Raw genomic sequence first — 13,467 nt, forward strand, 5'->3', positions numbered from 1 at the left:
TCAGAACTAAAACCAGAGGAAAAGAAACTGATAACTGAAAATAAAGGTAAAATGTTGTGACCAAAATGTTATGAAAAGAGGCAAATGTGACCAAGTCAAAACAAATTGGCTTCTGAAAGGCTCATTTCATATTTAAAGAAAAAACTGACGAAGCCGGTAAGCGAGTGGATTGCTTGCTTGTAGCAAATAACACTAAAGATTCATATCCTGGCACACTAAAATTTTTGTCTGGTTATAAAACCAAATATGTCTTATTAAACCACATACAAAATCATCATATCATCAAAAACGTAAAAGGGTTGGTAATTTATCTAAATGCCGTTGCAGTTGCATCTAGATATCGTTCTTCTCGTTCCACTATAAATTATATTTATTTTTATTTTCTTTCCTTAAAAGGTGAAAAAAATGTTTTTTGTTAGTTCTTTGCACGTAGCCTATGAGCTTCCTATTGCTACTACTTTCTTGTGCTATCGTCCTATAGCTGCTATTTTCAAACAACACTACTTCTAATTTTCGGGTTAATATTTAAGTAAAAACTCAAAATTGTTTTTTACACTATTCCAAAAACTTAATGGCTGCCAGTAAAAAGGCATAGAAATGCCGAAAAGACAATGCAATTAAAGCATAGTTGTATTAATATGAGCCCCGGCTCAATTCTGTATTGCGCAGGGTTGCCAGTCATAACGATTTATCACTATTTCTATTATTTTTTATATTGTCTAAGCGAAATATCACTAAATTAGCCCATACATAAGGTTGGTAAGCTTTATCTTAGTTTTATTTACGTGTTATTTGTAACTTATTTTATCTGACTGGGTGAATTTAGCAACCGAGTCACTACCACTGTCATCAACAGGTTTGCCATCACTAGTGATTTATCAATATTTCTAGGGATTATTTATATTGCCTAAAGTAAAAAATAACTAAATCAGCACATAAATCACTAGATTATTGAACAAAATCATTAAATCAACCAGAAAATCTAGGAATTTTTCACCAGTCGGCAACCCTGGCCATCAAGTTTCTAGTGAAAAAATGACATTGTAGTATGAGGTTAGTATTATGGCTGTATAACAAAGTTTAAACAACAACTGGTTCATACTGATGTGTTTTTCAACATAAAACGGCTCATGGACAACGGATGCAGGAAAATCACAAAGATGCTCACGCAGAAACGGTTCACTGCAGCCAGTGAAATGCAAAAACTAGTGCGAGATAGGCATGATATAGGCTAAAGCAACTTTTGAAGGGCAAGAAGAAATATTCAATAGGCTTGCTTGTTTAAGCCTAGGCTAGCTATACCTAAATAATGATATAATATTTTTATCTTGTGCTCAGTTCCCCAGAAATTTCCTCCAAGGAAGTGTCGTAATTTCGTCAAAATCCTGGAGAGGAGAGGGGGGGGGGGCAAAAGGGGAGCCGATTTCCCCAAATCAAGTGAAAATGAAAAATGAGCCAATTTCAAAGACCACACTGCCTTTCCATGACGAAAATATAACAGTTCAAAATAGGGATAAAACCTTTTAATCTTCGTTTTAAAAATTTGTTTGAAAATCTTTGTTTTTGTTTGAAAATGTTTCTTCGATTTCTAGGGACCAAGGTTTAAAGCAAATTTTCAGGGAAACAATCGAAATTAAAAAAAAAAATTATTCAAGAATAATTCCATACACAGAGATACAGGTGAATTTGGATTGAATTCAATTTATGCTAATTTACTAAGGTCAAATAAAGTAAATCTCATTTCACCTAAGAGCTATGACCTCTGTCCACCTGATATGTCAGATAAATCTAATGAACCGGAACCGAAAAGGTCAAAGAGATTGGCTTCCGCTGTTGCACTAAAAAAATAAGAGCCATAAACTATACATAATTAGTTAATTGGGTATAAATTTGGTTTTTTTTATTAATGTCTTTTAGTTTTACTGCTGATGATGAACACTGTATGTGTTCGAAATATCCAGTTAAAAATTTTATATCTGTTCATTGTCGATTAAAAGGTTTCATCCCTATTTTGAACTGTTATATTTAAGCAATATAGTACTATAAAGGCAAATAAAGACTAAACAAAGCTGATATGTTTCCCTGGATGCTTGAATTTTGCAGGCTTATCTTAGTTTTGACAAGATTTTTGCACAAGCTAAAATTCAGCTGGGGGAGGCGAAGTGGGGTCTAGAGGGGGCAATTCTAAAACCAAAACATCTAAAACCAAATTCCTGATTTTCTCTCGGATTTCAAAAGCATTGCCAACTTTTAATTCCCTAACAATTGAAAAATGTGATACTACGATCTGCAGAGTCCACCATCTTCGGTATCTAGGAGTGATAGTTGATTCGAATTTAAGTTGGAGGGAGCACATAAATTGCCTGAGGATAAAGGTTGCAAGGAACGTCGGTATGATCAGGCTTCTTAAACCTTTTCTCCCTTATGATGCCCTGCGGTGTATTTATTTTTCGCTAATTCATTCTTACTTAAATTACTGTCCTCTTGTATATTTGAATACTTTTCGATCGAATATATTACCATTGATAAGGCAGCAGAATAAAGCTCTCCGAATTCTTAAGCTTTTTGTACCATCTCCTGATTCTTGCCCTAATAAGTCGTCAACTAAAAGTCTTCCTCTTTTTTTGAACATTTTGCCCCTTGAATCTTTTATTGTTTTTCATTCTATTTTATTTAAGAAAAAACATCATTCAAATTCCCTACCTGAATATTTTTATGAACCTGATCTATTTTCTGGAACTAATTCCGATCACGACCATAACACGCGTAATCCTTGTAAAGCCCGGCAACCCTTGATAATTTCAGAAAGATCAAGATTTTCATTGAGAAACACAATATTGAGGGTATGGCAAAGTTATCATAATGTAATCAAACTTGAACTTTCTATTAATACGCTGAAAAACAAAATAAAATCTATGCTCATAGAAAATGTTTAAAGTAAAATTAAAAAAAAAATAAAATAAATTAAGTAAATAAATAATAAATGTGTGGTTTATAGCGGTAAATCCCAACTCAGTCTGGTGGTTTGAATCTGGAACCTGGATGGATTATGGTTAATTTATGATATTATTTTATGTTGATGTAGTTATAGCATACAGTTAATTTAATTGTCTGCCATTTGGCCTCGAGCCTCTCTCTGCCAAATTGGCTTTTTATATTGAAATTATGTAGTAATAAACAGAACTTGAACTTGAAGTCAGTGGATCTGCAAAAACTTGTTGCAAAAAACTGATAAAATTTACGGTTTTTAACGGAAAAAGCCATTTTGGCATGAAAACGAAGCAATGTGAATTAAGGGTAGGCTTGTCCACCATAAGGTTTTTTCAACGCGTGATTAAAATATCCATAAAATAATTAACGGCTTCTCGTTTTTCCAGTTCCTATTTCAGCAGTACAAGGTTGAGAAATTTTATCTGGTTTATATTTATCACTGTCCACTAATTTTACAAAAACAATCAAACTTATTATATACAACAACCGGAACACCAATAAAGCCACGCGAAAAATTGTCAAAAATAAGATAATACCAGACTGGAGTATAAGGTTTTTAAAAAAAATTGAACTGTTAAGTTGGTCTAACATAGGTTGTCCAGGACGCAATATTTGTAAAATATAACAGGTTGCTTTCCTCTATTTACGTTCCTCAATCCTGTTAGCTGAGACACTCAATTTAAGGCCCATTCAAAATGGGAATTAGCTAAAGTCGAATCCGTTTATAAAATAAATTTATTCCGTTAAATTCGATTTATTCCATTGACCTTCATGTGCTGTTTTAGAATGTAGCATCAGACAGCCAATCAGAGAGCTTCATTGTCAATCCTTAGTTGTATAGGAAATACTGTAAAGGAATATCAGAGGTGGGACAGTGGATTGATCTCTGGTTTGTAGTACAAGGTCTAGGATTCCACTCCAGCTACCAGAGGGCCTGCAATTGCGCAGAGATTCTGCATTAGCATCTCAAAATAAGCAAGCAAAAAGAAAGAATTCTTCTTCTTCTTGTTTGAATTAGTATGGAGATGATTTTCCATAATCCCATCAACGGAATTAAATTTCAAGAACTGCAATAGCTGAGATCCAACTGCGGGTTTCACCAAACACCAAGCAATGATCAAGACTACCGCGCCACTAAAGGGCAGAAAAGAAGAAAAATCATATAGTGAATATTTTCTATCGTAGTTAGCCTGAAATACTCTGTGAAATTACCCTGTCAAACCGGGTTCCATATCACCAAGCAATGATCAAGACTACCGCGCTACTAAAGGGCAGAAAAAAAGGAAAATCATATAGAGAATATTTTCTATCGTAGTTAGCCTGAATTACCCTGTCAAATAAATCTTTTTATGAATAGATACAATTTTAATTTTAATTCTTTGGTAAATGGGCTTGTAGGCATTTCCATTTCGGTATTGCCATGCATGAAGTATTTTTTTTATATCCTGTATTTATGGTCTTTTCAAATAAGATGTTCTATTTAAAAAATAAAACCCTCATTCCAAAAGACTTATTGGCTGTCCAAAATAAAAAAAATAACCCCATCTGTAAAACATGCGATTACGAGAGCGTTGAGGTTGCTTTTTAATATTAAAATTCCCGAAATAGATTCTATTTCTTTTTTAATTGTGATAGAATACAGCCCAAGAGCTTTCATTTTTCCATTTTCATCAAGACCAATAGCCGCAAGAGATGCTCAGTGATTTGTCCTTTCATTTTTTTTAACAGTGCGATAAATTGTATTTAATGCTTACTATGCCTTTCCTATATAGCCCCCCAGCCTTTACTATAGCCCCCCAGCCTTTCTGAATAGAGGTCCAAGGTATAAACCTAAAATCTGGTATCAGTCAATGCAGTATTATTTTTTTTATTCTAATTTCCAATTATAGTTTACGAAATTTTTTTTTTCGAAATTCCTTGTACAGGTAAACTCTAAGACAAAACAAGAAATAAAGAAAAGCATTATAACCTTGAGGCTTATCACTTATACCTTTGGAACCATCAAACGTACATGTGGTGAATTTTTTAAGGTTAATTTAAATCTATAAATAGTTAATGATACATTTATCATATTACAATACTTTCTTATAACTTGTAGATTTTTTTCATTTGTTTTAATTGATTATTTTCTGCAATTAGTTCTCCCTTTTATATGAAGCCCCTTACTCAAAATTTTAGACTTAGCCAGACGGCCGGGCCTAGACGTAAGTGCTAAACATGGAGTTAAAAAATCTCCGAAAACTAAACAAAGAACAGCCAAAAAATAAAAGAGTGCTCATTGGCTCATTTATGGGCCAATCCTAAGGCTCAAAACACGTCAAAAAAAATTACTAATTTTTTATATGCAGCAATGATAGATGAAGATACGTATTACACTAATTTGACTATTGATAATCTTATGAGGCAATGTTGCATCTTAATGACTAACATCTTTCGCATAGTTAAGCCAAATACATAAATGTTACGTATCTGAATTCCAAAACTAGCGGCCAAGGGGAAAGGGTGGTTGGGCATGCGCAAAAAATCTCAGAATTATAACGCTTTTAACTATTTCTTATTTTTTTACATTTTACCAGTTTTTAACATTATTTTCCAAGGTTATAATCTATAAAATAAATAAATGACCTTTAAAGGCAATGAAAGCACCACAAATCTTTGTGTACAAAAAAAGAAGCTAAAATTCAACAGGAATCCCTAAAATTAAGCTTTTAACTCGATACCTTTTGAGTTTGGGTAAACATAATGAACAAAATCCCTATATTTTAGACAGAAATAACTAAAAATCAAGCTTTGATTTGACACCTTTTGGCCAGCGTAATAAAAAAATCTTTTACAATCTTAAAAAATTTATTTGTACACAAAAATTAAGGGTTAACTTTCTTAACACCGTATGTACAATTACCACAGAAAGTAAACATGTCCGTACATCAATAATAAGAAAGACATCAACAGAAAGCACAGAACGTACTCTATAATGAAAAACCTGAATAGCAAAAAAAAGAAGAAAAAAAGACAAACTTGAAATAGAATAATTAAGCCCGTTGTTCACAGAAGGATAGGTGTAGCTCCTTGTGTATGTTCTGGACATGTCCTCCTTCGGCACTAAGAAACGCACAAATTACAGTCATAGCCAAAGTTCAAACAAGACTAAGAGGCAGATACAGCACTAATGGTAACATTCTTTACTAAATTTTGCACAAGTGGCACACCTTTCACGAGTGGCACATTAACACTTGTATCCCCTTTCAAATCGGAATTCTTATGAGTTTCATTCATCCGAGTTTCCACCTGAGTTAGGTTGCTGTGAGGCAGCTCAGCAACTGATTTGTCCAAATGATTTCCAGGTCTACTTGAGTTCTTGTTCATAATCTTCTTTTCATTTTGAATTAGACCACTAATAAGAGATTGAGCAATCGGTCGGTCCAAGTCACTTACAGTTTCAGAACGTTTACTAACAGGCTTGGTGGGTGTATCGGGTCTGAGGGTGCTTTGTAGGGTGTAGGCATGAGGTCCGGTGGGCATTGCTGGCACGTGGAAGAAATATAGCTAGAAAAACATATCATCATTAGAAAATTACTACTACCAACAATAATAATAACTACACGCATGGCCCAACCACCTTAGGCCAACACAGTTGCACACTGTATGCCTTCACCTTACTCTCTCTTGATGTTCCCACCTCACTTAAACCTTTTCTTATGACCCCTTATCACGCTTGTCGAGCACACATGCTTTATGTCTCATATATTTGGCAAAAAACAGAAATCTTACTCACATTTCCCAAGTAAAACGTTACCTATCCAACTTAGCGTATTATTTAGGCCATTGGGCTTTGTATCGAACAATCTCTTTCTTAGGGCTTATTTTTAAGCTACTGCCGTTAAAATGGATCGGAGCCTAGGTTCGGTGGTTGCTTGCCCTCGGGAGACGGCGATAGGGCAGCTTCACCGTCGAAATCTTTCATCGACAATTTATCTTGAAAACATACAAAAAAATTTTGTCAATTTTCTTAAGCACCCGTACTTCAGAGTCACTCATTAGACAGAGGTACCATAGCATCTAGAGTCCTAATCATAGTTCTAAGACTTAAGTTGCTATTCCTCAAACTTTTATTAGCCGAGCAAACAGTCCCTACTAACTTTGCATCTCCGTCTGGCATTTCTTAGTAACAACACCACCTAGGTATCTGAAACTGTCTATTCGTTTGAATCTCACTATGCCATACATCAAATCTTTTTTCCCAATTTAAACCATTCAGTCTTTTAGCATTAACTTTCCGAGTCTTTTTGCCAAAAAATCTGCTTTGTCTTTAGATATTATTCATTGGATGAAAATCAGCCTCGTCGTTTTTTGGTTTTGTTATTTTTTTCGCTCTTCGTTTTTCATAAAAAAAAAAAAAAAATTGGTATCAGAAGAATTTGGTATCGGTTTTCCAAAAGATCGAAGTCAAGTAAATTTTCCGAGTCATTGAATACCACCGAGCCTTAATACCATAGCGTAATTTAGCTCTTCAATTAAAAACATTACAATTTAATTATTACAATTAAATTATTAAATTATTTAATTACAATTAAATTATTAAAATAAAACTGACATCAAATTAGCAGTCATTTGCATCCAGAAAAACTACTTAATGAGCCGACTTATTATGAAACAGGTCGGATTGATAATAAGAAAATGACTATCATTCATTGGTAATCCTTTTTTCAAACAAAAATTTCTTGCTTGTCCTCACAATGGTTACAATTACGGTTGAAAGTTGAAAAGTTAAGCACAATTAAACAATTAGGTCCATTAAAAACATTACACATTTCTTTTTTATTAAAATAAAACTATTACACAAACTCTCCAAACTAGACATCAAACTATTTATAATAAGAGAATGAATAAGAAAATATAATAAGATAATATTATGTAAAAAATAAATATATAGAAAATAATATAGATAAATATACATAAATATACAGAAAATATAATATAAATATAATAAGAAAATCCTTGTTGCTTATCCTCAAAATGGTCACAATTTCTGTTGAAAGTTGAAAAGATAACACAATTAAGTCGATGAATATGGTTGAAGAATCACCCTTCATAAAAATGGATTTGGTCATATTGCATGTCATAGTTCTACTTGACATAAGACCTGTTTTTAATCTTCTAACAAAAACTATTGCATATGGTCAAGTAACTTTTACCAAGATGGTCCAATTTCATTATTAGTGGAAAAAAAATTTGATAAAATTAACCTATTAATGGTTCATATAGCTTTTGATGATACGAGGCCTATTTCCACCCTCCTAACAAAGACTATTGGACTTAATTAAATTGGCCTATCAAAGATTAATATAATTTATGATATAAGGGATGTTTCCACCCTTTTAACAAAAAAACTTGCATTTTGTTAATTGTATTTTGCTAACATAGTCAAAATTTCACTATTAGTGAAATTAATTGAAATAATAATAAAATTTTTAGTGAAATAAAATATTATATATTAGTATATATAATAATTAAAATAATAATAAATATAACTAAAAAAAAGTATATATAATAATTTTAATATAGTATATTAAAATATTAATAAAATATTAGTGAAATAATAATAAAAAATTATTTGATCAAATTAGCCTATCAGAGGTTGATTTAGTTTTTCATGATCAAATTATCTTGATTTATATCTTTTTTATGAGTAGGTTGATTTAGGTTTTATTTCATATTTATTTCATATTTTTCATTTGAAATAATATTTGAAATAATATTTATTTCATGTTTTATTTCATATTTAGGTTTTATGAGTAGGTTTTATTTCATATTTTTCATGAGTGGTTGATTTAGTTTTTCATGACCTGTTCCCAATTTCCTAATAAAATCTATTGCATTTAGGTAAAATGTCAGCATTATTAAAATAATGGAATCGGCCGAATTTGACAGTCAATGGTTCATATAGTTATTTTGTGATATAAGACACAAATTCACCCTTCTAAAAAAACTACTTACATTTGGTCAACTTTCATCATTAGTGAAATGTTGATTTACATAAATTGGCCTATCAAAGGTTCATATAGTTTTTCGCGATATAACGCCTGTTTCCACCCTTCTAGCAAAACTACTTGCATTTGGTCAATTGTATTTTGCCAACATGGTCAAAATTTCAGTATTAGAAAAAAATGATTTGATCAAATTGGCTTATCAATGGTTCATTTAGTTTTTCAATATATAAGGCCTGTTTCTACCCACTTAATAAAATCTATTGCATCTAGTCCAAATTTTACCATTTGTGAAATACGGAATTGACCACATTCGACATTCAACGGTTTATGTAGTTTTTCTTAACATAAGATATATTTTCACCCTTCTAACAAAAACTACCGACGTTTGGTCAAGGATATTTTGTCGAAATAGCCGAATCAAATTGGCCTATAAATGTTTCATTTAGTTTTTCATGATATAAGCAGGGTTGCCACCACGGTCAATTTCTAAGAGCTACAATTGTCGATATTTGCGTACTACACAGCAATTTCGGTGCTACAGTCAAAGCATTGACTGTAATGGTGCTAAAATAGCCACTTCCGTACTACAGGTGGCAACCCTGAGCATATTTTACGGTGGTATACATAATAAAAATAGCATTAAAATAGCACTTTCTTGTCACAAGTGGCAATCCTGAATATAAGGCCTGTGTCCACCCACCTAATAAAATCTATTCCATTTAGTAAAAATTGACTAAAAGTAATAAAAAAAAAACCGCTGAGTTCTGTAGCTCTAAAATAACTACTTATCAACTACATTTTACTAAATTGGTCCGAATTTCACTATTAGGGAAAAAACTATCTGGTCAAATTGTCCTATCAATGGTATCGATATTAAGCATATAGTAATTGCTATTCTATGCTACTAGCAATTGCGTAATTTGCTATTACAGCATAATATCAAATTACGCCCCTGCTCTTGTCCGGTTACTCCTGCTCCCTAGCCCTACCCCTGCAAAAGGTTCAATAGAATAAAACTGCCTTACCAAGAATCCTGCAGCAAGAGCCATATGAAAAAGGAGCACTGCGAATATGACTATAATTGCAGTCCTCTTTTGACTTCCTGAAACAGCTGGCCACAGAGTAAGAAGTAAAACAGAGCCAGACAGCGCAGCTGCAACAATTACCAACGTCCACTGGAACCAGGGAACGGGAATCAGCCACAATATCTAATAGAAAATAAAATAATAAAATACATAATATAATATATATATATATATATATATATATATATATATATATATATATATATATATATATATATATATATATATATATATATATATATATATATATATGTATATATATATATATATAATATAAAATACAAATATAAAATAATAATTTAAAAAAAATAAATTATCTACTCTTTATGGACTAATAGTCAACACATGAATTCTAGAATCATTTGATATTCTAGAAATATTTCTTTTAAAGTTGTAGCGGAACAAGGCAAGATTGAAGAAAAAAAGAAGGGGGGGGGACACTGTCAACTAAAGCTACCACGACGTAGCCTAAAAGTAGGCTATCTCATGCAATTTTTGTGCTTCGGGGAAGAATGAAAATGTACTTCTCCTCCATACCCCTTCCTATGTATATTATTAAATGTGCTTTTCCTCAAGAAATACCACGCTTATTTGAATTAGTACTGAAATTTCAGAAACAAGATCCAAACAAATGCTCTATTGTTTTTATTCATTTAAATGGCAATTTACTATGTACTATTTACCATAAGGGTTAATCGCATTACCCTGTTAATCTAAATGGATACAATTTGAGGATATATATATATATATATATATATATATATATATATATATATATATATATATATATATATATATATATATATATATATATATATATATATATATATATATATATATATATATACTAGCTGTTGGGGTGGCGCTTCGCGCCACCTCAACACCTAGTTGGTGGGGCGCTTGCCCCCCCCCCCCCCCCAAGCCCTCCCGCGCGCGTAAGTCGTTACGCGCCATATTAGTTACGAGCCATTGTAATAGTGTCCCTGTGTCCCACCTGTGAATAGATATATATATATATATATATATATATATATATATATATATATATATATATATATATATATATATATATATATATATATATATATGTTTTTAACTACGTAAAACATGCGAATATACAACATTCTTCGCTGTCCCATTGTCTGTGCATATAAATAAATTTTCAGGTTTACTGACTCTTGAACATGCAAGATATAATTGTCCATGGGAAAAACAATCCGTATTCAGATCTATAACTCATTATTCTAATGATGTGTCCCTGTGTCCCGGTCGTCATTTGTATCCCGGTGTCCCAGTTTGTAATTTCTCTTTGAGTGTCCCGGTGTCCCGGTCGTCATTTGTGTCCCGGTGTCCCGGTCTGTAATTTCTATTCGAACAATCCCTGTGTCCCGGTCATTTATATATCCCGCCTGTGCCCCCGGCGTCCCCGTTGTAGTTGTGTCCCTGAGTCCCGGTCATCATTTATATTCCCTGTGTCCCCGTCATGATTTGTGTCCGGGCGTCTTAGTCTGTAATTTCTCTATGTGGTTCCCGGTAGTCATTTATATTCCCTGTGTCCCGGTCGTCATTTGTGTCCCGGGATGTAAATTCATCAGTTGACAAACATGAAGTCAGTCGACAAACAACTTCATGACGCATACAGCTCAATCCTTATAATGACGTCAGTCGACAAACATGACGTCAGTCGACACACACACACACACATACACACAGACAACTTATTTTTATATATACAGATATATGTATATACACTCTGGATACGATCAAAAATACAACATTTCTGCTAATGACAATCACTAAACAGGTGATCGAAATATCCAAAATAATTTTTGACTGTTTTTTCACAGTCTAATAAAAGGCTTTATCCCAATTAAAGCTGTTATTTATAGTAAAAATTATAAATTATATTGAATTAATATTTCAAGTTTATTTTTATTCAGATTTATTGTTGCTGTTCATTCTTACATAAAACTAAATGGCCCTGATTTTTTTTTTAAACTGTTTAACACAGAAAAAGTCTTCCATAGAGAAACTCTGTTTCTGTTTCTCTATGGAATTATTCTTTCGAAAGACAAACCCGTAAAAACAGGTCAATTACACAGAAAATAACAGAAATGAAGGAGAAAAAACTAAGCAAGTCTCAAGGTATCAAAGTAGCTATCTTATTCTAAAAAAAAAAAAAAAAAAAAAAAAAAAAAAAAAAAAAAAAAAAAAAAAAAAAAAAAAAAAAAAAAAAAAAAAAAAAAATCAGCAGTCTTTGGAAAATATTCTTGTTCCCTCCCCTCCCCCCCCAAAAAATCTACCACAAATAAAACAGATCAATATACACTTACTGAGGCAGGAATGTAGATTGCCAAAGAATAGCCATAGACGCAGATAAGTCCGAGGAATGACAACTCTCCCTGTGCCTCTCTCCACCATAAAAGTCCATATATTACCGTTGGTAAAAGCCAGGCATAGGTAAAAATAGCCGTTGCAGCAAATGGTACTAAAAAAAAGAATGGCTGATTACCGCGAGACTTTGCAATTGAAAGTTTACGCAATAGAACACGAATTAAAGTAATTACGAGTAATTAAAGACTCATTAATAATGACATTCTTTTGCATTTGAAAAAGTAAAAAAAGCTTTTTTGGAAGTCGTTAAAGGAACAAATAGTTAAACGAAAAAAAAACAGAGAAAGAATCATAATGAAGGTAGTGAATGAATAAATTAATGAAAAGTAGTAAAAAGAGAAAAGTGACTGAACCAAGAAAATAGTTGAATAAAGGAAAAAATTGTGAATGAATAAAGGAATGAAAAGTAGTTGAAAATGAGTAAATTGGTAAAATGAATAAAAGGAGTGAACAAAGAGAAGGGCTGAATAAAGGAATGTAGTGAAATGAAAGTAGTTGATGAACAAAGGAATGAAAAGTAGTTAAAGGAACAAAGTGACTGATTAAGAAATGTAGCGAAAAGTAATGAATGAATAAAGGAATGAGAACTATTTAAAGAAATAAAGTAGTGGCAGAAATCCAAGAGTAAAAAGTATAGTCTTAGGGACAATTACCGTCAGAACAAAGTTTAGGATAAGGGTAACAATCACTTTCCTACCTTTAAAATGATGCTATATCATTGGATTGTATGTGAAAGATAATGTATTAGGCCCAAGGTCTTCGTAAGTTAACGTAAGGAATCTTAATAAAAGGTACGAAGACCTTCGTAAATTAACAAAGGTAATTCTTAATTTACCTAGTTCCCAAGGAGAATTATGCAAGAGTAGTAGAGGAAATTCCTAAAAGCTTGGGAAAAACCAGGGTCAGTTCAATGGAAAATTAAACAAATGAAAGTGGTAAATTACCCAAATCACAACATGTTAGAAAAACTCGCGGGCACGAAAACCCTGAAGACCCTTGTCTACATT

The 13,467-nt window shown here is 32.4% G+C and overlaps 1 protein-coding gene across 1 annotated transcript in view; it reads right to left on the bottom strand.

Annotated features, from left to right (window-relative positions):
- Positions 1-5,942: 5,942 nt before the first annotated feature.
- The window catches only part of LOC136041054 (protein YIPF1-like), a 44,769-nt gene continuing 37,244 nt past the window's right edge, over positions 5,943-13,467 (bottom strand). The window contains exons 6-8 of the mRNA XM_065725596.1: positions 12,400-12,554; positions 10,007-10,189; positions 5,943-6,537 (exon numbers count right to left, since the gene is read on the bottom strand). Of these exons, the coding sequence (XP_065581668.1) occupies positions 6,139-6,537; positions 10,007-10,189; positions 12,400-12,554 (737 nt within the window). The 3' untranslated portion in view covers positions 5,943-6,138. The remainder of the gene's footprint in view (positions 6,538-10,006; positions 10,190-12,399; positions 12,555-13,467) is intronic.

The sequence above is a fragment of the Artemia franciscana genome, chromosome 21, assembly GCF_032884065.1.
Source record: "Artemia franciscana chromosome 21, ASM3288406v1, whole genome shotgun sequence".
In the NCBI taxonomy this organism is placed as follows: Eukaryota; Metazoa; Arthropoda; class Branchiopoda; order Anostraca; family Artemiidae; genus Artemia; species Artemia franciscana.